Source organism: Uranotaenia lowii, chromosome 1 (genome assembly GCF_029784155.1).
Source record: "Uranotaenia lowii strain MFRU-FL chromosome 1, ASM2978415v1, whole genome shotgun sequence".
In the NCBI taxonomy this organism is placed as follows: Eukaryota; Metazoa; Arthropoda; class Insecta; order Diptera; family Culicidae; genus Uranotaenia; species Uranotaenia lowii.
Window position 1 is genome coordinate 131,422,092 of NC_073691.1, and position 26,719 is coordinate 131,448,810.

At 40.8% G+C, this 26,719-nt stretch overlaps 2 protein-coding genes across 2 annotated transcripts in view; one reads left to right on the forward strand and one right to left on the reverse strand.

Annotated features, from left to right (window-relative positions):
* Positions 1-5,935, forward strand: part of LOC129740051 (fatty-acid amide hydrolase 2-B-like) — a 26,725-nt gene extending 20,790 nt beyond the window's left edge. Inside the window, exons 3-5 of the mRNA XM_055731638.1 lie at positions 3,856-4,185; positions 4,252-4,820; positions 4,878-5,935. Coding sequence (XP_055587613.1) covers positions 3,856-4,185; positions 4,252-4,820; positions 4,878-5,150 — 1,172 coding nt within the window. The 3' untranslated portion in view covers positions 5,151-5,935. The remainder of the gene's footprint in view (positions 1-3,855; positions 4,186-4,251; positions 4,821-4,877) is intronic.
* Positions 5,319-24,180, reverse strand: LOC129740050 (uncharacterized). The gene is made up of 2 exons (XM_055731637.1): positions 23,026-24,180; positions 5,319-5,884 (listed from the first exon to the last, which is right to left on the reverse strand). The coding sequence occupies exons 1-2, from the start codon at positions 24,125-24,127 to the stop codon at positions 5,349-5,351; spliced, it is 1,638 nt and encodes a 545-aa protein (XP_055587612.1). The 5' UTR covers positions 24,128-24,180; the 3' UTR covers positions 5,319-5,348.
* Between the last annotated feature and the right edge of the window lie 2,539 nt (positions 24,181-26,719).

The following is a 26,719-nucleotide window of genomic DNA, read 5'->3' on the forward strand; positions in this document are numbered from 1 at the left end:
ACTCCAGACTCCAGGTGTCGAAGGCGGTGCTGAAGAAAGGCACTAAGTACGGCCATTCGTTTGGAGGCAGCGAAATCGATAATGAATCACTACTAAGACCCAAACTGGTTTTAACTGCAAGATAAAGCTGCCATCTACGATTTGAAACTGCAAAAAAGTGTGGTTTCTTGAAAAAAAAATTCAGAGGTTTTTGAATTGCAATCTGTTTTTTTCTGATTCAAAATTATAAAGGAACGTCTGTTTCATCATTTCATGTCATACAAATGAAGAAATTGATCACTTTGATAAAGTAAAACCGTCAAACGGTTCCCAAGCAACCAAAAGTCTCGTTAAAAGGGTCGAACACAGCTTAATCAGCATAATCAATGTGCTGAAGTCAGTGGTCGGAAAATCGCTCAAGAAAAGCAATCAGGAATGGTTTCTAGCTAGAATGATGCTACCTCCGAGTGCTGTGATACGCACGTGGTAAAAGTACCCATTGAATATATGTCGAAAATCAACACTAACTTGATACAAGAAGATATACCATGCCCCACCGGAGGCTACCGTTGCTATTCGTCACGTGGCTAATCGACGGTGATCGACATACTTGGTGATACATTTTGAACGTCGCTCCCTCAATCATTCCCGAACGTCTATCCTCGCATCATTGTTGATAATGCTCGTTATTGATAGACGATCATTAATGTTTCAAAAGGAAAAATCTGAATAAATACCAGGACCACATGTTCAAAAAAGCTGTAGCACATGCTGGACAGTTCATTGCGGTTACCTAGTCATGATTTTGTCCTTCTAGGCAAAACGAAAAATAAAAAATCATCTGATAGCCTACATAGATCGCTCAGAACTGATACATATCAGTTATGATCCTAAAGGTTGAAAGTCGTTAGGGGAAGGAAATCAGCATCGAGACGTTCGTTGCTGATAGTCTGCGTCCTTTTTTACCTCATCATGTATCGCAAAAGTGTTACAAATACAGAAGCGTCGTTGTCATGCATGATTGTTTGTATGATTTGGTTGAAGAAGGAAAATTTGACTGCTTTGATTTTTTGGCTCTGAATGTAGTCAAGCATGGCTCAGTGAAAATGATTGATTTTCGGAAGCATGGCTGAAGTTCGTTTTATTCAGCCCGAAATTTAAGTTCTTATTGAAACTTTGAAGTTCCTTTACAGATTTGAACGGCCTTTGTTCAGCCCACAAGTAAACGTTTAATCAGCGAAAACAAAAAAAAAATATTCTCCTCTCCTCTCTTACTTTGGTCACCACCAGCCCATGTGGTGCTGCCGGTTTCTCGACATCCATCTTTATTCCATCCATCACCTCCCTCAATTGATCTTACTTAATTGCTTTGTTCGATCATGCCAACACGCACGCCATTTCTGCTACACAATTATTTGATTCGCTTACTCAAGCAATCAAACAACCTAATGGAAAAAATTAGTCCTGGTACCAGATTTGAACCCGATCCTCCGAGATTATAGCCAAACACGCTGCCACGACGCTACGCCTAGATGTTGCCTTACCGGCAGCTAAAATTCAAAGTGGTTATAAGCTTCCTAGAATACCCGCGAGGGCAGCCAGCAGCCAGCAGCAAAGACGCATGTTTATTATGACTAAGAAACATTACGAAACGGAAAATCAATCATCCGTTAAAATAATATCGGTTTTTAAAAAAATGGAATTCCATGTTTATAACTGTTAAGCTAAAAATTATACAAATTCTTGAGTTTATCTTGATATTTAATGAATGAATTGCTTCAACTGACTTTCAATGTGTGATCAATTCGTGGTAAGTAAATACAGTTGAACGAAATTTTATAAAGTCAAAATATTTATTCTTTTAAAAAACAATCATTTGCGAGTTATCTTTAAGTTGCTCTGAGTTGAAATTTCAATATAAATTATAATTTTAAACAATTTCCAAGCCCCAAATCATGATTTATTTATTATATGCCCTTTTGTGATGTTCGTTTCCATTTCATATTCATGAAATGGCGGACATGTCTCAAAAAGGCAATTTGAGGAACTTTTTGGAACTTCGAGTCCATAGAAGGCTATTTGAGACCCATTTTGTAACTTTTATTCTGAAAAATGCGATTGACATGTCACAAAAAAGGCTATTAGAGGAATTTCTTGGAACTTGAAGTTCACAGAAGGCTATTTGAAGATCTTCTTGAAACTTGAAGTTCACAGAAGGCTATTTGAGACCTAATTTGTAACTTTTATACTGTGTGGGTGCGATTGACTTGTCACGTAAAAGGCTATTTGAGGAACTTCTTGGAACTTCAAGTCCATAGAAGACTTTTTGAGGAACCTTTTGTAACTTTCATGCTCACATTCGAGAAAATTCGGTACCAAATTCCTTTGGAACCTTTGTTCAGCGGAATTCGAATTTTGGAGGCACGAGTTGAAGTAGATATGAGACTTTTGGTTGCTTGGGTTATCATGCAACAGCAGGTTTAGATGCAATATTTGTAAACCACAACTCTTGCCGCAAATAAGCTGGGTGTATCGTCTACAACCGTGCACTCACAAGAAGGTAGTGACTCCAAATCGCGATGATAAACAAAATATGACGGCCAAAGCGCGATCCCGGAGGCTGTACACGACGATGCTGACGAAGTTTGACTCGTGGTAATGGACGACGAAACCTACGTCAAAGCCGACTACAAGCAGCTTCCGGGACAGGAGTTTTATACGGAAAAAGGAAGGGGAAAGGTAGCAGATATTTTCAAGCACATGAAACTGTCAAAGTTCGCGAAGAAATATCTGGTTTGGCAAGCCATCTGTACCTGTGGCTTGAAAAGCAGCATTTTCATAGCTTCCGGGACTGTCAACCAAGAAATTAACGTGAAAAAGTGTTTGAATAAACGTCTGCTGCCTTTCCTGAAACACGGTTGTTCCGTACTGTTTTGGCCGGATTTGGAATCTTGCCATTACGGTAAAAAGGCCATAGAGTGGTACGCCGCCAACAACGTGCAGGTGGTTCCCAAGGACAAGAACCCTCCCAACACGCCAGAGCTCCGCGCATTTGAGAAATACTGGGCTATTGTCAAGCGGAACCTAAAGAAGACCAAAAAAACTGCTAAGGACGAACAGCAGTTCAAGGCAAACTGGCTTTCTGCGGCGAAGAAGATGGACAAGGTGGCTGTACAAAATCTGATGGCAGGGGTTAAGCGTAAAGCCCGGCAATTCGGATTTGGAAGCCTAACTGAATATTTTTCCTGAATTTTATACTAATTAAACTTGAAAAAGAAATTTAATTTGACTTCTTAAATAAACGATTTCACCGATTTACACGCGTTTTCCCTTGACCAAATTTTGACCGTATCACCCTTTATGCCTCCCAGGGACTGTTTTTCAGCATTTGGTAAAAAAAAACAATTTAAAATTTTTAACGTTTTTGAACGTTTAAACATGTCTAACGTTTTTACCTACTTTTTCAAATTTCATTCAATTAGAAAATAGATTTTTTAAGATTATGAACACGAAAGAATGATGTAACTCACATACTATAGCTGTTTTTTATGGTTCAATGAGATTCAATTCATCGACGTTTTTCGGCGGATCCGTCGAAAAACGTCGATGAATTAAATCGCATATGGTTAAATAAGCGCCCAAATCATTAATCCTTCCTAACGTTGTAATTTTTCATTGTTTCAGAATTATAAAAATTTTAATGAAAATTTAAAAATCAGAAAAATACATTGCTATTCCATTGCACTGAAACAATTTTACGGATGATAATTTTCAAATATGGACAACAAATTAAAAAAAAAAATGTGTATGCGGACTCAGTGACCAAATGTTTTAATTTTGCCTGAAAATGAGAATAAATATTCAAAAACTTTTCAGGTGCACTCTTCACCGGCGGTTCACTGCCAAGGGCGGGCATCAAGGCAAGCTGTGACGGTGAGGCGGTGGCACTGCTGAGGGCGGCCGGATGCATTCCTCTGTTGGTGTCCAACACGCCGGAATACTGTCTCAGCTGGGAGTCGTACAACCACATCACCGGCCGTACCCTCAATCCGTACGACAACCGACGAACGGCCGGCGGCTCATCCGGTGGTGAGGGTGCCCTGATCGGGTCCGGCGCGTCCCTGTTCGGCGTCGGTAGCGATGTGGCAGGCTCGATCCGAATGCCAGCTCTATTCAACGGCATTTTCGGTCACAAACCGACGGCAGGTGAGAACGAACAGTATTGTTCATGTGTGTTCATAGTTGATCAACTTTGCTGTCATCACATTGTAGATGTTATCTCCATCAAGGGTCACTTTCCGATGGCTTCCGATCCGAAGTTCAGCCAGTTGCTAACGGTGGGTCCCATGTGCCGATACGCGAAGGATTTGCCAGCTTTGGTCCACATCATGGCGGGATCCCGGGCGTACAAGCTGCGGCTGGACGAAACTGTCTACACCAAAGATATTAAAATCTTCTACATGGAAGATTTCGGTTTCGATCTACGAATGATACCAGTTGACGAGGAGATCAAGATCGCTTTGTTCCGAGCGGTGCAATACTTCAAGGATCACGGTCTGCAAACTGAGCGGGCCGAGTTCGACAATATAAACAACAGTTTGCAGATGTCCGTTTGTACCCTGCAATCGCTCGAAGACATTCCGGATTTGTTTGAGAACCGGGAGAACCCCAAGGAAAAAGTTAATTTAATCATGGAGCTCGGAAGGACGATGATCGGTAGGTCACAGTTTACGCTGGCCGGAGTTGTGTTCAACATTCTCAACGCGACCAAGTACATGTTCACACCGGAGCAACAGGAACAGTACCTTCAAATGGCTGAAAATCTTAAGAAGCAGATCACGGTAAATGTTACAGTCAAATCAAGACGAAACCGTAAACGAAACATTATCATTTTTTAGGAAACTCTCGGAACCGATGGAGTATTGTTTCTGCCAACGTTCCCAACGGCGGCACCGCGTCACTACGAATCATTCGGACTAATCACCGGTGTCACATATTCGATGCTGTTCAATGCGCTTGGCTTGCCAGGGACTCATGTTCCACTGGGCTTCAACCGTGCGGGACTTCCCATCGGCATACAGGTAGTAACTGCTCCGTATCAGGATCGGTTAGGTTTGTGCATAGCCCGGGAACTGGAAGCAGCCTTCGGTGGATGGAAAGCTCCAAAATAAGCAGAGCAAAATCAGCAGAGAGGCAGAACACGTGTGATATAAAACGATACCAAAAGCAGGGTTCAATTTCGGTGACCAGTGAAAGCGGCCAGGTGCCGCAGTCAATGTGCCTTAATTATGAATAGCATTTAACTACACCAAAACGGGAAAAATAAATCTAAGTTTAATGTTTTAAAAACCATTTTACTCAAACAAATATCATAAATCACTTCCCAATGTCAGATTGGTGGCACAAGAACCCCAAAAGGTGAACCCAATTTCTGTCACATCAAACATATTGTAATATGTTGAAATCAACGTAGCACCGATGCCGAACAGTATCACGGCTGCTGAAAGTATGCAGTCACTATACATGAACCGACAGAAACGGACAATTTGATCGTTACAGATCGAGAAGCAATCTTCGAAGAAGTAAACCTTCGTTCGGGGTGGTCGAAATCCACTGGAACCTGGCCCAATCGATCCGTAGGCGCTTTGGAAGATCAACGGTTCCAGATCGTCATGACTTGTTGCAGAGGCATCTTTGATTTGAATGCGTTCCATCTCCTGGTAATAGATTGTCTCCAAGCTGGTCATTTTCTGGTAAAACAGTGGGGGCAGTATGAAAATTAGAGGCCCTGTTAACGTTCCACCAATGATGCTCATCACTACATCGAACCGGGGAAGAATTTCCGCGATTAGAACCGCTAACCATACGAGGATTGACCGGATGATGCATCGTTTGAATGTGAAGTCTAAAACGAAAATAAAATAAAAAGGTTGAATCAATCAATCGAAACATTAAATCATTTATTTTAATTGAAAATTCTAAAGAATTTGCGAAGCGTGTCGTGTACTGCGCCTGTTATTAGACCTCTGGGTTTAGCAAACATTGAACAGAATTACCAAGAGAGCTCTCTGGCTCTAGGCTTGCCAGATGGTTTAAAAAAACTGGACATTTTGAGAATTTTGAAAAGGCGTTAGAAAAAGTCATAATGCTTATGTTTTGTGAAGGATTTCCGTATTCAATAAAAACAAGACTTGATAATTTTTAAATTGGACTTTATTCGTTGACGTCTGGAAAACATCTGACGAACTATTTTATATATAATCGTGGCCTCCTGTTTAGCTCTAAAACCTATACTAAGCTCACAGGACTTTCGGCTCGGCCATTCTGGCTGATCACATCGCCCTCAATGTTTCACCTGACAGATACAATAAAAAATCTACACATGACAAAAAATGTACAATCAAATTTCGGAAGCAAATTGATCATAATTTGAAAAAGAACCACTTTCGAGAAACTAGGCTGAACTTGAAGATCAAATTACCGTGATCCCGGCTCCATCACTATTTGCCATCTCGGCAGCGTCAGTGGATGGAAAACTGGCACATCATCAGCATTACCGTAGCATCCGGGCAGTATAGCATCTTCATAAGCATTTCGTACACATCGTCTGGATAATCGAACCTCCGCAATCTTTGGCTCCAGTACTGTCCGCCACCCTGGCAGCTTCAATACCTGGAAAACTGTTCTATCAGCACCGTCGCATCAGGAGCGTTCTCATCGCATTCATTTCCATTCCCAAAACAGCAGTTTCTCTAAGTTGGAGGTTCTTGGAAAAAAATTCGTTTCGCTGGATTTTCAAGGCGCTTCGATCTTCTAATATCCCACTTCTAAAGTTTGCAGGATGCCACTTTTCAATAAAAGCAAGACCTGACAATTTTGATATTGGACTTTATTACACTGACCATATTTAATAGTTAACATCTGAAAATATCTGACAAACTGTTTTATATATAACCGTGGCCTCCTGACTCCTACATTTTTATGTTTTTAGTAGATACTCTGGGAACAAAAGTGCGGTGTTTTGTACTTGAATATATTTATACACACCTTGGATAACAGGTTGAAATAAATAAGCTTATTGATGGCCTAAGGAAAATGTACAGTAAATAACATAAACAATGTTCGACTACTGCATCGAAATCGCCTACTGGACTGAAAAAAGAAAAGCAAACCTGCGAATGACAGGAATCTCGCTAGTAAACATCGAAGAAAGGTAAAGGGTTTCAATGCTTTCCCAAGTAACAATTTTAGCTTTATTATGGTTGTGGTATCCAACGATCGAAGGAGTCGAGTGCTTATGTAGAGAAAGAATGTCAATTGAATTGTGAACGTAGAATCTAAAGGATTGCATATAGATTGGTCAACATCTTGGAGGTACTTTTGGGTCCAGTATCCAGTTATTCAAGATACAATATTGGCGACGAGGAGTAAAGCAACGATGTAAATAGGAAGAAAAAGCATCTTTCAAAAATTGTATGGTGTTTTTGTTTCCAATTCAATTGGAAAAGAAAATTTGTTGCGACGACTGGTCAGGTGAGCTCAACAATCATAAGGTAGTGGTAGGTGCATGAAATATTCACTAAACTGTATTTCGATGGTTCTGGCCAGAACCGGGTTTGAATCACCACCAGTTACCGAAACTCAATGATGGATTCACAGGAAAAATAAATAACCTGGAAATCCATGAAAGTTTTAAAAGACAATTCCACACAGGTTTGCCATCGGATGGAAATTTTCCGGTGTGTTTGTAGATGATCAGGCGGGTTCGCCATGTGAAAAAAAGATGAGGCGGGTTCGCCATTTGAAAAGGAAGATGAGGCGGGTTCGCCATGTAAAAAAATATGATCAGGCGGGTTCGCCATGTGAAAAAAAGATGAGGCGGGTTCGCCAACTGTGAAAAAGGATGAGGCGGGTTCGCCATTTGAAAAAATAGATGAGGCGGGTTCGCCAACTGTTGAAAATGATAAGATGGGTTCGCCATGTAAAAAAATATGATTAGGCGGGTTGGCCATGTGAAAAAATGATGAGACTGGTAAATGGATGAAGCGAGTTCGCCATTTGTAAAATAAGGATTCGGCGGGTTCGTCATTTTATGGAAAGGCGAGTACGCCATTGTAAAAAAGCAAACGGCATGTGGTAGAAAAATCTGCATTGAAGTGAAGGGGGAATGTGGTATCCAACGATCGAAGGAGTCGAGTGCTTATGTAGAGAAAGAATGTCAATTGAATTGTGAACGTAGAATCTAAAGGATTGCATATAGATTGGTCAACATCTTGGAGGTACTTTTGGGTCCAGTATCCAGTTATTCAAGATACAATAATGGTCAGCAAAATTTCGTTTGGACTATAGCATTAATCTTCATAAAAAGCTAAAGCGCATTCTATAACATCACCTGGACTCTAATAAAGCCAAAATTAGCCTACCCTAGAAACGTCATCATGACATATCATTGTTGGTCACCAAAGCTTTTAAAAAGCTATTATAAAACATGTTAGGAATTTTTGTTTTTTTCTATTCTGTGAGTTCTCGGACTTTTATTTTTATTTTTTCCAGCAACCATAATGGTTGATGAATGATGATTGCATTATTGAGATATGATCTGGTAAAATTTATAGCCAAAATACCAATGTTTTCACCATATTATGAGCCTCTTTTGTACTGCCAGTCAAGAATTTAGGTAAAATGTGTTTGAAATAGTATCTTAAAATAAATGCGCCTCGTCAAATCTGATGGTCAATCATGATGGAATTGATGGAAAATAGGCCTGAAAAAATATTTTCCAATGCTTGCATTGTGAATCCATCAACATGGCGTCATTTTGTGCCCTTCTATTTTGCAACTAACATGGCGTGATTCAATTCATAGTTTTATTATGGTTTAATGATGACCCCAAAAAAAGCTACACTCAGAAAAATACTATTATACATGCCATGAGATTCTCTTATGAAGTGGCGCCATAAGAAAACCCGCATAATCGAATATCATACCCGTTATCGTTGATATTATTCTGATCTGATTACACGAATAGTGACTATTCGGGTAATTGTTCTAAAATCTTTTAATTTTTAACTAACTTTTATGTTTTTCATGCGTCTTCGCTTGAAATGATGGAAAATTGTTTTTGAAAGATACGAGTAATGATCCTTAAAACAAAACTCAAGATGAATCTGAGTGTGTCTTCACTTCACTATCAACAAAGAAAAAAAATGGCGTGCGATTTAAGTCTGGTTCTTGTGTTCCCGTACGTTTCCGGAAAAACCTTTAAATTAGGCCAGGAAATACATAAATGGTCATAACAGCACTAGCTGAAGAAAAAGAGCACCGAGGCTCACCGCAACGCAGGCGATAAAGGTAGGTGAAAAATCTCTTTTGTTTGACGAAAACTAATTTTTGAAACCCTCCTACAGCTCAACATGGAACAGCAGATGCCGGGACAAACTCCATCACCCGCCCGAACAAACACCGGAGCGGCTTTAGCGGCAGCAACTATATTTGCAGCAGCTGCGGTCTGTGGCAAATTTCAGTGTTGGAAACAAAATTGGAGATGGCATTGGCAGCAAATTACCGGGTTTAGCGGCAAAAAAGCTGTCCCTCCGGAACCCTCGAATCTTCAGAATTGCGCGAATGTGACCAATTCCATAATACTGTTGCCCACCCGGAGATTCTCTCCGAATTCCCTGGAGTCCTCTGGTGATGAAATTGGTAAGTTTGAAAATTCCTACTACATATTTGTGTTCAATTTGTTTACTAAAGTTTGCTTTTGATATTGCTGGATCGGCGTTGCCGGATGATCCTCTATCTTTTCAACTTAATACCTGTTCTGTTTTCAAATCTAAATTACATTTTTTTGCCATAAGTTCATCATTCAATATTTCTGTTTCATAATTCCTATTTTTCAGTTATTTTCAATTCTTGTAGATACGCTCATGAATAAACCTTCCTCTGCGCTTTAAGCCGATTTAAAGCTGCGATAAAGAACGGTAGCTGCATCCCGCATCAGGCCTTCAGGATTCACCGCATGTGATGGTACAATTTCTCTGCTTGTTTTTTTTATTTGGTTTTTCTTTTTAAGGTAAATCGGCAAACTTTTTCGATGGGCAATCACTGCTGTGCAGTGGCATAGCGGTAGCTGCAACGCTGAAGTATGATGAATCTTAAGCGGCTTGAGCATGAGAGTTCCAACGGGCAAACGCAGTACAGCAGTTTATCGAAAAATCGAAACCGTTCTCCCACACACGGTACTTAGAGCCACAAATGACTTCATCTCTAGGATTTGTTTCGGTGGTAATGTATTGTAAAATTTAAACTTTAATATATTGTATAGATCATAATTTTGAATATATTTTAGGTTAAACCAGCTAAATACAACATCCGACTGAATATGGCCGTTCTAATTGGATGCCGTTAAATCACCCTCTATCTTGCTATTCTTCTTCTTCGAACTATAGAAACGCAAGTAGAAATATGCACGAATTTAACAGGATGGTTGCATTATTAGTAAGGAATACGACGAGGTATTTATTCATTTATTTTTCTATATTGGTACATATTAGATCGTTTAAAATTGTATTTTTCATAACTGAATCGAATTCTATGTTTCACGATTCAATTAAAACTCAGCAATCTTTAACAGTCTGAATGGTCAATTAAGTTCTACTTTAGTCTTACTTAAGGAACCATTTTTGTTAAAAAATTGATCTCTGATTTATATTTTTTGTTAAATTTTTTAATCAAATCCAATAGTAAAATTTAAAAACCTTTTATGATACGTAATTAAAGAAATGAACAAAGAATTAGGAAATTAGCTGTTTGAAATATAGTTTGACATCAGGATTTAAAAATTGAAACCAAAATCCTAAAATCTATTAAAATTGCATGAAAGATTTTAATCTAAATTTTGCGTTTAGAAACAGCTTTTGAAACAAAACTTTTAACGTCCAAAATTATAGTGAGGCTGGAATTTCTACAACTGTTTTTTATGCTTTCAGCGATCTGCAGTGGCGAAATTCCTTTCGTTACTTTTGTTTGGACCATGCTGGCGAACATTCTGGTTATGCGACCAAGGCACAGATTCGATTTATTTCGGAGGTGAATGCGATAGAATATAGTTGAGTTGAGAATGTCTTATTCGAATAGCATAATGTTATTATTAAGTAATCGTTTAATTTGGATAAAAATAAAATCCATGTAAAACTATAACTAGAATCGTCTTCTTTTTTATCATAAAATGATCTTTTAAAGATACACTGTAGCGTCTGAAACATTGGCGTTGAACGATTATCTGAAGATTACATATATCATACCATTTTATTTTCACCCCAGAAATGTCTAGTAAAAAGCAAAAAAAATGAATCGTTTCTTTACTTAACAACCCGTTCCCTGTATCGTTATTTGTGTCTAAACGATTCCATTTGATGAAAAAAATATTTGCATAATCGTTCCTCAATAATCCAAAAACTATTAAGGGAATCGTTTGGGTGTCTTGGGAAGAAGATAATGATGATCGTTATTGTATGATACTGCTCTATGCGGGAAATCAATGAAATTCATAAGATTATCTTATGACGCGAATGAACTCTGCAGATGAACACCTGCTTCAATGAGAGGTTGTGGCTTTTCATAAGAGGGTCTTATAAAAACAGGAAATGTCACGTTTGATGAGAATAATTCAAAACAATTGATGTTAAAAATTTATTTTATTGTTCGGCTAATTTGTTTGGAATTACATACATTATGGTCACCATCAGCAGCACATCAATACCCGGTTCCAAATAATTTGTTCGGCCGCATACGGTATTTTGACCTTGGATTTTTTTTTATATCAACTTTGAGAAGCATTTTAGACCTATAGTGTCTTCGGAGCATTTTACTTACATTACAAGTAATTTAAATTGAGCTTTTGATAAAAGTGATTAAATCACCTAGTAGTGAGAAACAAAAAAATATTTTTTTTTTATTTTCATTTTAGAGCTATTATTACTTCAGTAAGTTTTTAAATTGTTAAAAGTGTAGTAATTTTGTTGAAGACGCCAACATCGTAAAGCTAACCATAAAAAGTTAGAAAAGTTAAAAAATAATAAAAAAAAATTCAAAATTTTTAGCTTTTTAACGAATTTTTTTCCAGACACAGCTCATGCAAGGTATGTTTAAAATAGTTTTAAGTAACTTAATATAAGACAGTTTTGTAGAATATACAATAAAAATATTTAGACTGAAAAGAAATAAATTGAAAAAAACTAAGAAAAAATAGCTGTCTTCAAACAACTGTATCGTCACAGTTCGGGTGAGTTCGGTTGAAGACCAATGTTTTGGTTGCATTATAATCAAGAAGATTTAACGTTTACAAAAGTCTAGATTACAGCTTATTTTGTTAAAAAATCTCAATTTTTGCTACTTTAACTATAACAGCTGAATTTCACTTCCTAGACCCGCAAAATGTTCAAAACTCGTTGAATGAAGAGTTTATAAGTTAATCTAGTTTGTGTGAGAGTTTCATGAAAAAAATCAACTGTGATTGAAATGGCATTCTGTCAAAGTTGGAAGAAGCTGCTCTGCGTGATTTTATTTTTTTTTGAACGCAACTGTATATCTCGTAATTAGAGTTTCTATCAAATGTCAAAATATTTATACCTTTAAAAAGCAATTACCGTTTTTTCAAATATGTCTTTATTCGTACCAATTCATTATTACATTTATATTACATTATTACATTAAATTAGGTGTTCAGTTCAATAATGAACTGTCCTGAGCCCTATAGTTTACTAATCACTAAAAATTTATTTATTCGACTTAAAGTTGCTGAGCGTAATCTATGTTGGAGAACATCCTGTTATGTCAAATATATTTTAAAATTACAACTAAAAACTAAAACTATCCTAAAATTAAACTAATTATAGAGAGAACGAATCTCTGCGATGGAAGACTGCATCGATTTGCCTTTGAAGTTAGAGATGATGTTGGCCATCTCTTCGATAGAAGAGGTGGAAGCCGCAAAATCATTTTGAGAACCTTGTTCTGAATCCTCTGGAATCCCCTGGTTCGTGCGCACTGCAAGTTTTCCCTTGTGGAGCGGACCACGCTTGGCATAATAATGTGTGGTGGAAGATGCAACTCTATCTGTATCTACCGCTTCATAGTAGTAGGCCCGTGAGGAACAAAAATTTGATATGTGATGATATACTTCTAAATAAATTCTACCCGCTCATTTTCAACATCTTTCATTTCATCTAACCTTCTTTCCACGTATATAAAAAAAAATCATAATCTTTAGATGTCCCTACTGAAAAGGACATTACTTTTCAACGCTAGACCGATAAATTAAATCTACAAATATAAATTACGGTGATTAATCCTTCATCAAGTTATGGAATGATTTTCATTAGATTTTAAAAATTCAGCTCTTGGCTTATGGGGAAATAAAATAAGATGAGTTTTGAAGCGTTAGGAGAAATTTTTCACATTTTCAAGTAATTCAAAAAGGAATTAAAATTTTGTTGTAATCTACTGCGTACCACCCGTAAATTCCGACCTTTGGCTGAAAAGCAAAGTATCGTCAGCAAATAATCTTCTACCTTTTCCTTCTGGTACATCAGGAAGATCAGAAGTAAAAATATTGTATAAAATTGGCCCAAGTATACTACCCTGAGGGACACCAGCTCTAATGGGAGTCCTTTCAGAGCATAAATTTTGATAGCTTACTTGTAAGGTTCGGCTAGTCAACCCAGCAAACATTTATGAAGGTATAACGCAGGAACAACAGAATTATTCAAACAAATATACCAGATAAAAAGATTGTATTAAACTTACCAAAATAGCATATAGCTACAAAAGTGGAGGCGATATATCTACAATGACAAGATTCCAACGATTCTATTTTCCAACAAAAAGCAAAATAAACGAAAACAAAAATTTCCCCGACCGAGATTCGAACTCCAGTCCTCCGAGTTAGCAGACCGGTATCTTACCCCGATGCCAACTCATCAGTTGATATGGTCTACGCTAAAGCTCCATAAGTGAGATTTTCTTTTTACGAACCGGTCAAAGGAAGAGACCGGAGAGAGTGTCTATTGAAGGACCGCCCATTTATCGTAATTCAGTTCACTCAAATCGTAAATGTCGAAATTGCATATTCTCAACTTTTTGGAGACATATTTACGAATTGACTAAACTGCTATACGATTCAATTTTTTTTGGGCAAAGCTTGTCGTAAATGAATGATAGAAAATCACTGAATACCAACGTGTTTACGATAGTTACTGAAAATGTCTTAATATTCGATTTGTATTATCATTTCTGTTACGATTTCATGTTAGCTGGGAAATAATTTTGGTGAGATATACAGGAAAATCAAATCGAGCTAATTTAGCTACTAAACCATCGTGCCAAACACTGTCAAAAGCTTATTCAATATCTAGAAGAGCAACACCAGTTGAATAAATTTCAGATTTGCTAGCGTTAATCATATTAGTTACACTCAAAAGTTTATGTGTAGTGGAATGAAACCGAATTGTTCATCAGGGAAAATAGAATTCTGATAAATGTGAATCATCATTCTATTCAAAATAACTTTCTCAAATAGTTTACTTAAAGAAGGAAGCAAACTTATTGGTCGATAACTTGAAAGATCTAAAGCACTTTTTCCAGGTTTAAAAATTGGATTTACTTTGGCATTTTTCCATTTATTGGGAAAACAAGCCAAGTGAAAACATTTATTGAAGATTTTAACTAAAAAATTTAAAGTGCTTTCAGGCAACTTTTTAATAAGAATATAGAAAATCCCTTCTTCCCCCGGGGCTTTCATATTTTTAAGCGATTGCCGTTTGTTTGTTCGTTCGTTCGTTTGTTCGTTTGTTCGTTTATTCGTTTATTCGTTTGTTCGTTTGTTCGTTTGTTCGTTTGTTCGTTTGTTCGTTTGTTCGTTTGTTCGTTTGTTCGTTTGTTCGTTTGTTCGTTTGTTCGTTTGTTCGTTTGTACGTTTGTTCGTTTGTTCGTTTGTTCGTTTGTTCGTTTGTTCGTTTGTTCGTTTGTTCGTTTGTTCGTTTGTTCGTTTGTTCGTTTGTTCGTTTGTTCGTTTGTTCGTTTGTTCGTTTGTTCGTTTGTTCGTTTGTTCGTTTGTTCGTTTGTTCGTTTGTTCGTTTGTTCGTTTGTTCGTTTGTTCGTTTGTTCGTTTGTTCGTTTGTTCGTTTGTTCGTTTGTTCGTTTGTTCGTTTGTTCGTTTGTTCGTTTGTTCGTTTGTTCGTTTGTTCGTTTGTTCGTTTGTTCGTTTGTTCGTTTGTTCGTTTGTTCGTTTGTTCGTTTGTTCGTTTGTTCGTTTGTTCGTTTGTTCGTTTGTTCGTTTGTTCGTTTGTTCGTTTGTTCGTTTGTTCGTTTGTTCGTTTGTTCGTTTGTTCGTTTGTTCGTTTGTTCGTTTGTTCGTTTGTTCGTTTGTTCGTTTGTTCGTTTGTTCGTTTGTTCGTTTGTTCGTTTGTTCGTTTGTTCGTTTGTTCGTTTGTTCGTTTGTTCGTTTGTTCGTTTGTTCGTTTGTTCGTTTGTTCGTTTGTTCGTTTGTTCGTTTGTTCGTTTGTTCGTTTGTTCGTTTGTTCGTTTGTTCGTTTGTTCGTTTGTTCGTTTGTTCGTTTGTTCGTTTGTTCGTTTGTTCGTTTGTTCGTTTGTTCGTTTGTTCGTTTGTTCGTTTGTTCGTTTGTTCGTTTGTTCGTTTGTTCGTTTGTTCGTTTGTTCGTTTGTTCGTTTGTTCGTTTGTTCGTTTGTTCGTTTGTTCGTTTGTTCGTTTGTTCGTTTGTTCGTTTGTTCGTTTGTTCGTTTGTTCGTTTGTTCGTTTGTTCGTTTGTTCGTTTGTTCGTTTGTTCCTTTGTTCGTTTGTTCGTTTGTACGTTTGTACGTTTGTTCGTTTGTTCGTTTGTTCGTTTGTTCGTTTGTTCGTTTGTTCGTTTGTTCGTTTGTTCGTTTGTTCGTTTGTTCGTTTGTTCGTTTGTTCGTTTGTTCGTTTGTTCGTTTGTTCGTTTGTTCGTTTGTTCGTTTGTTCGTTTGTTCGTTTGTTCGTTTGTTCGTTTGTTCGTTTGTTCGTTTGTTCGTTTGTTCGTTTGTTCGTTTGTTCGTTTGTTCGTTTGTTCGTTTGTTCGTTTGTTCGTTTGTTCGTTTGTTCGTTTGTTCGTTTGTTCGTTTGTTCGTTTGTTCGTTTGTTCGTTTGTTCGTTTGGTTAATTTCCGTGTTACCGGCTGCGTCCAAAAAATTTAAAAAATATCCTGCCTGTTCAAATCGCAACTCTGCTTCGCTAAGCTTCGTTCTGAATTTGGGTTCACTCCCGCAGCTGGAAACCTGGTCAAATCTTATGATTTATATATCTGGTCCGGTCCGGTGTCTCGTAAAAAACCTCGGGCTCCTGATGGGTGAAAACCTCAATTGGAAGAAACAGGTAAACTAAGTTGTATCTAGAGTTTACTGCACACTTCGAACCTTTCGCAACTTTAAAACTTTTAAGTTGTCAACTTCTCATGTAAAGATTTTTGAATAGGGTTACCAGAGGCACCCAGCAAAAAAAGGACAAATACCCGGTTAGAGTCATCTAGACCCGGTTATAGGAACGGCCTATCCGATAAATCCGGTTTTCGGAAAGGCCGCTGTACGGTGGATGCCATTCGACGTGTCAACGAAGGGGCAGACGAAGCCAGACTGAAGAAGAGGAGAGGAGACAGGTTTTGCGCAGTGGTCACCCTTGACGTGAAGAATGCCTTCAACAGCGTCAGTTTGGTAGCGATTGCGTCTTCGCTCATTCATCTGAGGATTCCGGCATATATCTGTAGGATGGTGGAGTGTTACTTCCGTAGCCGCCAACTATAGTATATGACCAGCGAGGGACTGGAAACAGTGAGAGTCTCGTTCCACGTTCGAGTCGGGTTCCACAAGGATCGATACTTGGCCCGGAATAGTGGAACATTGTCTACGACGAACTGCTGAGACTGCGTCTCCCCACGGGAGTGAGACTTGTAGGATTTGCCGATGACGTGGCTCTCCTGGCATCGGGCCCATCAACCGAAGAGGTCTAGCTACTCGCCACAGTAGCTATTGAGAAGGTAGAAAGTTGGATGGTCTCCAAGAGCTTGCGTCTGACTCACCACAAGACCGAGATGGTGCTGATCACCAACCTGATTTCAGCACAATCAGGGACGATTGCAGTTGGACCGTGCGCAATAGAATCCGAGCGTGCGATCAAGTACCTGGGAGTAATGTTCGATGACCAGCTGAGCTTTACGGCCCACGTCGACTACGCATGTAAAAGAGCGGTAATGGTGGCAGCAGCCCTCCCACGGGCCATGTCGAATAACTCGGCGATTCGAGATTCGATGCAGCAGAAGGAGGATCCTGGCGAGAGTGACCTCGTCCATTTTTTTCCTGAAAGGCAACCTTAAGCAGGCAGTGTAACCTTTTTTTTTTTTTTTTTTTTTTAGTTGGTAACCACAGGTGGTAAATCCCGGTTTACGGATTGTATTCCAAGGCACGGCGAGCCACCGCGTCCCCCCAGTTTGCTACTCTGGGTCCATGGGTACAATGGGCAGACTCATGATATACTCCGTGTATACCCCCTACTCCCTAAACTCCACCTGGGGCCGCAGACCTGGTTCCCACCTCGAACTGTTTAGTACACTATGCTTCAATAGTGGGAGGTCTATTCGCGCTAATGCGCTCAAAGGCAATACTCATTAACGAGACCACTTTCAGCAAAACCTCTCATCCTTACGACTCGACGCCTGAACTCTCCTCTAACGACTTGAGAACCGACATCTCCTCGCAATGACTCGAGATTCCCGCACAAACCTCTCCTCTTCGCGACTTGAGGCCTGATCTCTCCTCTGACGACTTGAGATCCGACCCCTCCTCGCATCGACTCGAGGTTTACCTCTCCTCTGCACGATTCAAGGCCCGATCTCTCCTCTAACGACTTGAAATCTGACCTCTCCTCGTAATGACTCGAGGTGACCACTTGTACCCCTCCTCTTGTTGGTAAGGGGCCTGATCCCTCCTCTTACGACTCGGGACCCGACCTCCTATCATAAAGACTCGGGGTTGACCACACAAACCTCTCCGCCTGAAGGTTTGAGGCCTGACCTCTCCTCTAACGACTCGAAGCCCGACCTCTTATCTTCAGGGTTCGAAGTTTGCCACCTTGCCCGTCGTGTGCCAGATCGAGAGCAGCTTATCCTGGACTCGCGCCTGTCACGGCACACGCGCGGGACTTAACGCAACGACTCGGATGATTCCCGACGAAGACGTCATCCTACACCGACTCGAATGGCTCGCCCGGCGTCGAGAGCCACTCTACCCGTGGGTATTCCCCGAACGTGGAATAACCCTTTCCCAACGATTTCCACTGCGAAGAAGGTCAAGTCTTATCCCCGCAGCTTCTGTCGTTGAGAACCGCTCTACTCGGATACTCCCCGAAGGTGGAGCATCCTACACACGAACGCGGCGCACCCACGGCATCCGCTACGCAGAAGGTATTGTCTTATCTTTGTAACTTCAAACCGTGGGGTCGGACGCACTCTACTCGACAGCCCCCCGTCGATGGGGTCAGTCTACTCCGACCGTTGTCCGGTCTTCTTTATCCCCCTTGGTTGGCAACCCTAGGATTTTTGGCCCGCGGATTTTCCTGCCCGTTGTGTGCCAAATCGAGAGCAGCTTATCCTAGACTCGCGCCTGTCACGGCACACATTCGGGACTTGGAACGCTACGACTCGGATGTTTCCCGACGGTGACGACATCCTACACCGACTCGAGAGGCTCGCCCGGCGTCGAGAGCCTCTCTACCCGTGGGTATCCCCCGACAGTGGTTAACCCTCTTCCCTCGAGATCCGCTACGAGGAAGGTAAAGTCTTATCCCCGCAGTTTCCCTCTTAGGAAGCGGAACTACTCGGATACCCCCCGACATTGGGGTATCCTACACACGTTCGCGGCGCACCCCTGACCTCCGCTACGCAGAAGATGTTGCCTTATCTTTGTAGCTTCGATCAAGGGATCGGACGCACACTACTCAGATGCTCCCCGCCGATGGAGTCATCCTACACCGTTCGCGGACTGCCGTTGGTTCCAGCTCCTCTGCAGGGCAGTCATGATCCGGGTGAACCCATCGCTGACCGCGTGCCAAGTGTTGGAATCCGCACACATCCTCTGTACAACGTTATCTGCTGTCGTGTCAGGCCCACAGGCGGCAAATATGGAAGTACGTACCGCCGCAAACCTCGGACAGACAAACACCACATGTTCGGGTGTTTCCTCTACGTCACCACAATCTGGGCAATATGGCGAAGCCACATGTCCAAACCGGTAGTGGTACTTCATGAAGCATCCATGACCAGTCAGGAATTGCGTCATATAGAAGTCCACTTCACCGTGCCTTCTTCCGATCCAGCTCCCGATGTGCGGGATCAGACGATAGGTCCACCTTCCTCTCGTTGAGCTGTCCCACAGCTGCTGCCAGTTGGACATCGAGTCCTCATTGGCGAGATCTCGAACGTTGGGCGTGTCTCTGTTGTCGTAGCAATAGACATCCTCCTCTAGCAAAACCGAGATGGGCATAACACCCGCTACTACACAGGCGGCTTCGGACGACATGGTCCGGTATCCGCTGATAACCCGCAGGTTCATCAGCCGCTGAACGCTGCTAAGTCGCTGCAGGTTACAGCTTCCTCCCAGGGCCTGCCTCCAGGCCGCTGCTCCGTACCGCAAGATCGAAGTGGTCACACTTGCAATGATCCGCCTTTTGCTGCTTTGGATAGCCGAGGAGTTCGGCATCATTCGTGTGAGTGCGGCCGTGGCCATTGCCGCTCTCTTGCACACGTGTTCGACATGGCTCGTGAAGCTGAGCCTGTCGTCGATCATCACCCCTAGGTACTTAATTGCGCGTTTAGACACGATGTTGCACGGTCCAACGGCAATGGTACCTGTTTGGGGTGATTTCAGGTTGGTGATAAGCACCATCTCGGTTTTGTGGTGGGCTAGACGCAGGCACTTGGAGTGCATCCAGCGTTCCACTTCCTGGATAGCTACCGTGGCCAGTAGCTCAACCTCCGCTGTTGAGGAGCCCCTCGCCAAGAGGACTACATCATCTGCAAATCCTACGAGTTCGGCTCCCGATGGGAGGCTCGTTCGTAGGAGTTCGTCGTGTAACCTGCAAAAGCTCTGCAGTGTACAGTGGCTGACGAACCTGCGAGTAATCAGCGCATACCGAACGGTGTCTTCGGTAGCTGCTGATTTTGTGACGGGTTCATTTCTATCTCGGTCTTGCTAGAGAAAGATGTCTTCTGCTACGAGCACAGGCACATGCCCGATGTGCGGAAATATGCCAGAGAGACCTCGATGTCCAACTAGCAGCACCAGTGGGACAGCTCGGAACGTGGCCGGTGGACCCATCGCTTGATCCCTAACGTCGGGTCCTGGATGGACCGGAGACATGGAGAGGTGGATTTCTGCATGACACAGTTCCTGACTGGTCATGGATGCATCATGCAGTACCACTATCGGTTTGGATACGTAGCCTCGCCATTCTGCTCAACCTGCGATGACACAGTAGAGACACCAGAGCACGTAGTGTTCAACTGTCCGAGGTTCGAAGGGGTACGCGCTAACATGCTTACCGCCTGCGGACCAGACACGACAGCCGACAACATCGTGCGGAGGATGTGTGAGAATGTCAATTCTTGGCACGTGGTCAGCGATGGGTTCACCCGGATCATGACTGCCCTGCAGAGGAGTTGGAACCAGCACCAGTCCGCGACCGGTGTAGGGTGACTCATTCGTCGGAGCATCTGAGTAGTATGCGTCCTATCCTGGCAGTAAAGCATACACAGATAAGACTCTACCTTCTGCGTATAACGAGCTGTTAGGTACGTCGCGCGACCTTGTGTAGGATACCTCCAACGTTACCATCGCGAAGTATCCGAGTCGAACGCGCCCTCTGCGATGGAGGTTGTGCGGATAATACATGACCTTCTCTGCAGTCGAACTCGTAAGATGAGGAGTATTCACGTCGCGGAGTACTCTAGAGTATAGTGGTCTCACGACGCCGTCGGATGAGCCACTCGAGTCGGTTTGGATGAAAACACCGTCGATAACACGTACGTGTGCAGTGACAGGCGCGAGTCTAGGATAAGCTGCTCTCGATTTGGCACACGGCGGGCAAAAAGCCTAGGGTTGCCAGCCAAAAGGGAGAAGGAAAACCGGACCACGGTTGAAGTAGAATGCCCTTTCGCCGGTGGGGGAGCATTCGAGTAGTGTGCGTCCGATCCTAGCAGTAAAGCATTCAAAGATAAGACTCTACCTTCTGCGTATGTCGAGCTGTTAGGTACGTCGCAAACGTTGTGTAGGATACCTCCACCGCCGCGGAATATCTGAGTAGAACGCGGGTGAGTCACTCGAGTCGGTGTAGCATGACGTCTTCGCCGGAAATCCTCCGAGTAGTTTCGTAAAGCCCCGGACGTGCGCTGTGACAGGCGCGGGTCCAGGATAAGCTGCTCTCTATTCGGCACACGGATGGGGAAAGCGGAGAGGGCCTCGAGCCAAACCAAGCGGAGCCAAGATCTCGAGTCGTTAGAGGAGAGGTCTTTGGTCTCTTGCAGTGGCCTCGAATAGAGGCGGAGAGCACGATAGTCGTGCAAACGAAGCGAGCCTAGAGTTGCGAGAAGATACCGGACCTCGAGTTGTCAGAGGAGAGGTCCTTAGTCTTGAATCGTAACAAGGGGCAGGGTATATATGCTGGAGTTTTGATTTGAAATTGAGGTAGCCGATGAACGCTTAAGCGCGGACTTGGTCTCCCATCTTGGGTCCAGCCTTCGATGCAGGTCCGGATGGGAATAAAGACCAGAGGCCACAGGTGGACTTTATGGCGTAGGGGTACTTAGTATCATCATGAGTCGTCCAATTGCACCTATGGACCCAGAGTAGCATACTGGAGGGATTCGGTCGCTCACCGTGCCTTGGAATGCAATCCGTAAAAAGGATTTACCACCTGGGATTTACCTTAACTAATAAAAAAAAGACCCGGTTATAAAATCAAAACTACTGAACCGATTTCCAAAAACTATACCATTTTGAAATTTTCCAAATGTCTGCTACCATATGCTTCTTGGAATTTTGTGTTTTGATTTTTATGCTCTTCAGAAAACGACTTGGAAGCCAAAAAGTCCTAAAAAAAATTGGTGTTTTGCGTCAAATATAACTCATTTTGTTGAAGTCGTTTTAATTGGTATGAATTCAGAATTTTTCGTTCTGTTTCATCTAAGAGATTACCTATCGTCGTTATTTTTAAAGTATAGTAGGTAACTTGAATTTACATGCTATCATAAATTGTGAAATACGGCGAGTTTCTTAAATAGGATCAAGTCTCCCTTTTATCCCCTATCAGTTTCTTGAACCATTCATAGGTGCGAAAAGCTCATGACACCAAATTCTATGACGATCTAATTGAGTGTTTAGTCGATTGGTAGAACTCACTGCTCTAAATAGGAGATAAGTTAAAAAGACTTAGATCTTCACGACCATCTGCAAATCGGTAAGTATCAACTTAATTTCATGAAGGATCTGGAAATAGGAAATACATTTGATATTCATTTGAATAGTTTCTAGATATTGATAAACATTAAATGACACAATCCACCATGACGTTACGAGGTTCGCAGAACATATCTGTAGAATCAGAACTGAATGCACTTAATTTTAAAATCAAACGATTTTAGTTTTATGAAGAATGTATGAAAAATAAATGGTTTAATCCGTGAAATTACAACTAATCGCTTTTGGATTTTTAATGTTCTGAAAAGTCAAACATTTAAAATACTGCGTTTTTAACAAAAAATATATAAAATCGGTTATATAAATTTGATACATGGTGTGAATGTTTTTTTAGTAATTAAAACAAAAAGAACTGGGTAGGTGGTCGCTAACAGTTGGTCAAATCTATTTTTTTCCCAGGTAGAGTGGTGTAAACTTTTTGAACCAGTGCAGTGCCAAAAATACCAAAGATTTACTTATGATATAAACAGCTGGTATAGCCTGTACCTCGTGAAGCTCCAAGGACGTCCTCGATGTGCTGAAATAGTGCCGAGTTGCCAACGGCACTGGACAAGCATAGTTGCAGCGTTACCAGCAGAATTGTTATGTAGAGGGACCAGCTTTTCGGTAGTATCTGTAGCACATTGTTGGTAGTATCCATCCCGTATCGATAGGCGGCAAAAATTGTAGTTACCGCTGACAGGAAACAGGTACTCATCAGTCCCAAGAAGACGGCTTTCCCTATTTTGCTCTTCTGTTCCATGTCCACCTGTATTGTGAGCAACATCGGATGGATGTCGAACTGGAATGCAATTATTCCGTACGCTTTTAGCAGTCTCACCCACGATGGCCACCCAAGAGCGAGTCCTTTGAATGGTTCGAATTCTTCCTCTAGAAGTGTCTTGGTTGAGTTTCCATTTAACTCCAAAGTGTCCGCTCCAATTGACCACCACGTGAGAATGGCAACACTGCTACAAACTACAACTGACACACTGGCCAATGTTCGCATATTTTTGGGGCTTCCTAGCCACATTATAGGGCACAGGAACAACCCTATCAGCACCAGCCAATAGCAGAAAGAAAATTCGAACCGACCTTCGGTGATTTTGGATCCCAAGAGCTGGAGATTTTGGGAAGCCACTAGCAAGTTCGGAATTCCTCCACCAAAAACGGTCATATCCAGTAAAATTGTTACAAAAAGTGCCATGCGTTTACCGTATGTGAATTCTGCTATGGCTGCGTAAGGATATCGATTTTTTGCCACAATCGCGGGGTTCAACTTTTCTGCTATGGTCCAGCATCGACCAAGCACTGTCGCGGTATAAATTTGAAGTGTAATCACGAAAATCACTAGGGGAATGCCATAGAGTCCACAGGATATGACGGATTTCGGTAGCGCCACAATCGGAAATACACCAAACAAATCAATCACACACAGACTCGCAAAAAATAACGATAATTTAGGCGAGCCTTGAGGTGTCGCGGGCGTTTTGTTCACCTGAGCCAGCACAATTCGAGCTCTCCTTTGATCACCTAACAGATCATCATCCGGCTCAATGAAACCATCAAAATTTATCAAGTCAGCTTCATTTTTGCTACGGCTACCCATTGTATTTTGAGCACGGCCAGCACACCCGAATCGATACACGGTCAGAAGATAACTGCCCGAATTCAACTCCGGTCGAAGTTTCCCAAGGACTGATGCGATCAGTGTTGAATTCTACTTCGATGTTTTCCCGGTCACTCAAGAAAGAAATGAGGCGCTTGCACCCTGCCGGTTGAATCCGTACAAGTGAAGAACCACATCGAAGACCTCCTTCTTTCATGCTTTGCGATGTCTCTTGCTTCACTTTCAGCTTCGATTGTAGGTAACTATTTTGCCGAAAAGCGTCGAGAAGTTGGGAAGTTGTAGAAAGTGATATCAAATTACAAAGTTCTTTGAATTGCGCTTCACAAGCGTTACACGCATTAATCGCACGTTTGTCATTTTTTGCATTCCTTCTGTGTGTTTTGTCCTAGCAAATGAATACCTACAAGAAATGAATGAAGCCAGTTCAGGGTGTTAATAAAGACATTTTGGACATCATCTGGTTCAAATCCTTTTGTTTGAGATTGAACTGTCAGATGTTTAATTTATATTTCTGTTAATAAAAAACTATTTCCGTTGGTTTTTTTTATATGTCTTTATTTGTATCAATTCATCATTATATTTATATTACATTATTACATTAAATTAGGTGTTCAGCTCAATAATGAACTGTTCAGAGGCCTATAGTTAACTAGATAATAAAAATTTATTTATAAGATTTAAGTTTGCTGAGCGCAATCAAGTATTTACCAGCGCAGCGCAGCAGCTAGACCAAATCGGAACTGCATAAATTATCGCTGATCGGACCACCTGTTTGTAGATGAGCATCTTATTTCGCAGACATAACTTGGATTTCCTGTTGATGAGAGAATAAAGAAATTAAGTGTATTTATTACATTTAGATTGAATATCTCCAATGTGATTTTTAAAAGTAAGATTCCAATCAAGTGTGAGTCCCAAGTACTTCGCGGGATCAGACCATTCAAATGAAACCCCACTAAAAGTTATGAAATGATTTTCATTTGGTTTTAAAAAATTTGCTCTTGGCTTATGGGGAAATAAAATAAGTTGAGTTTTGGAAGCGTTAGGAGAAATTTTCCACATTTTCAAATAATTCAAAAAAGAATTTAAATTTTGTTGCCTCTCCAATAGTTTACTTAAAGAAGGAAGCAAACGAACCGACCAATTGTCGATAACTTGAAGCCTCTGAATCACTTTTTCCAGGTTTCAAAATTGGAGTTACTTTGGCATTTTTTCCATTTATTTGGAAAATAAGCCAAGTGAAAACATTTATTGAAGATTTGAACTAAAAAATTTAAAGTGCTTCCAGGCAACTTTTTAATAAGAATATATAAAATCCCATCTTCCCCCGGAGCTTTCATATTTTTAAATTTTTTGAAAATCAATTTAAGTTCGTCAATATTTGTCTCACAAGAACTTTCAAATACATTTTGTTTAGAAAGAATATCATCAAATTCAAGGGAAATTTGAGCATCAATTGGATTAACAACAAAGACTCAAATTATTGGGCTAATTTTTGAGCTTTTTCAGAATTAGTTAAAAGCAGTTTATCTCCATCTTTCAAAATAGGAATTGGCTTCTGGGGCTTTTTCCGAATTTTAGTTAATTTCCAAAATGGCTTTGAGTAGGCTTTTATGTCCTCTACTGCTTTTGCAAAATTTTCGTTACGAATAAAATTTAAACGACGTTTGATCTCTTTTTGAGGGTCGCAATAAATAAATTTCAAATAAGGATCCCTAGTTCGTTGATATTGACGTCGACGAATGTTTTTCAGTTGTATCAAAAACTGAAGATCATCATCGATCAAGGGTTGATTTAATTTATGTTTAACTTTGGGTATTGAAGTGGCTTTAGCATTGCCTATTGAAGTTGTCAAATTTTCTACAGCCAAATCAATATCTTCTATTGAATTCAGTGGAACGTTTATATATAAATTACGTTGAATAAAATTCCTATATCGGTCCCAGTCAGCTTTTTGAAAGTTAAAAGTTGATTTTAAAGGGTTTTCAATGGGACTTTGGGATAAAGAAAAAGTTACTGGAAGGTGGTCTGAATCGAGGTCCGCATGAGAAACTAATTGACTACGATGCTCGCCTAAATCCGTTAGAACCAAATCAATTGTGGAAGGATTTCTAATCGAAGAGAAACAAGTATGCCCATTAGGATATTCAACAGTGTAATAACCAGCAGAGCAGTCATTAAATAAAATATTCCCATTTGAATTTGATGAAATATTATTCCAAGATCGGTGTTTTGCATTAAAGTCACCAATAATAAAAAAATTTGATTTATTTCTGGTTATTTTTTGTAAATCTCCCTTCAAAAAATTTTTCTGTTCACCGCTGCATTGAAAATGCAAATATGCGGCAATAATTATAATTTTCCCCATAGAAGTTTCTAATTCAATTCCAATTGTTTCTAAGACTTTTGTATTGAAAGAAGGAAGAAGTCTAAATTTGAGAAGACTATTGATGACAATAGTAACACCCCCACCTTGTCGATCAAGTCGATCATTTCGCAAAATTTTAAAGAAAGTGTGCAGACCAGTCCGCAGTCCGGAACCGACACTCTGGGGCCGCTGGACCACATCCG

Excerpts from the sequence above, each read along its gene's own strand:
- LOC129740050 (XM_055731637.1), bottom strand. The coding sequence starts at position 24,127 with ATGGGTAGCCGTAGCAAAAATGAAGCTGACTTGATAAATTTTGATGGT. Across the intron at positions 5,885-23,025 it reads CGTCCTTGGAGCTTCACGAG|ACTTCACATTCAAACGATGC; the intron begins GTACAGGCTATA and ends TTTTCGTTTTAG.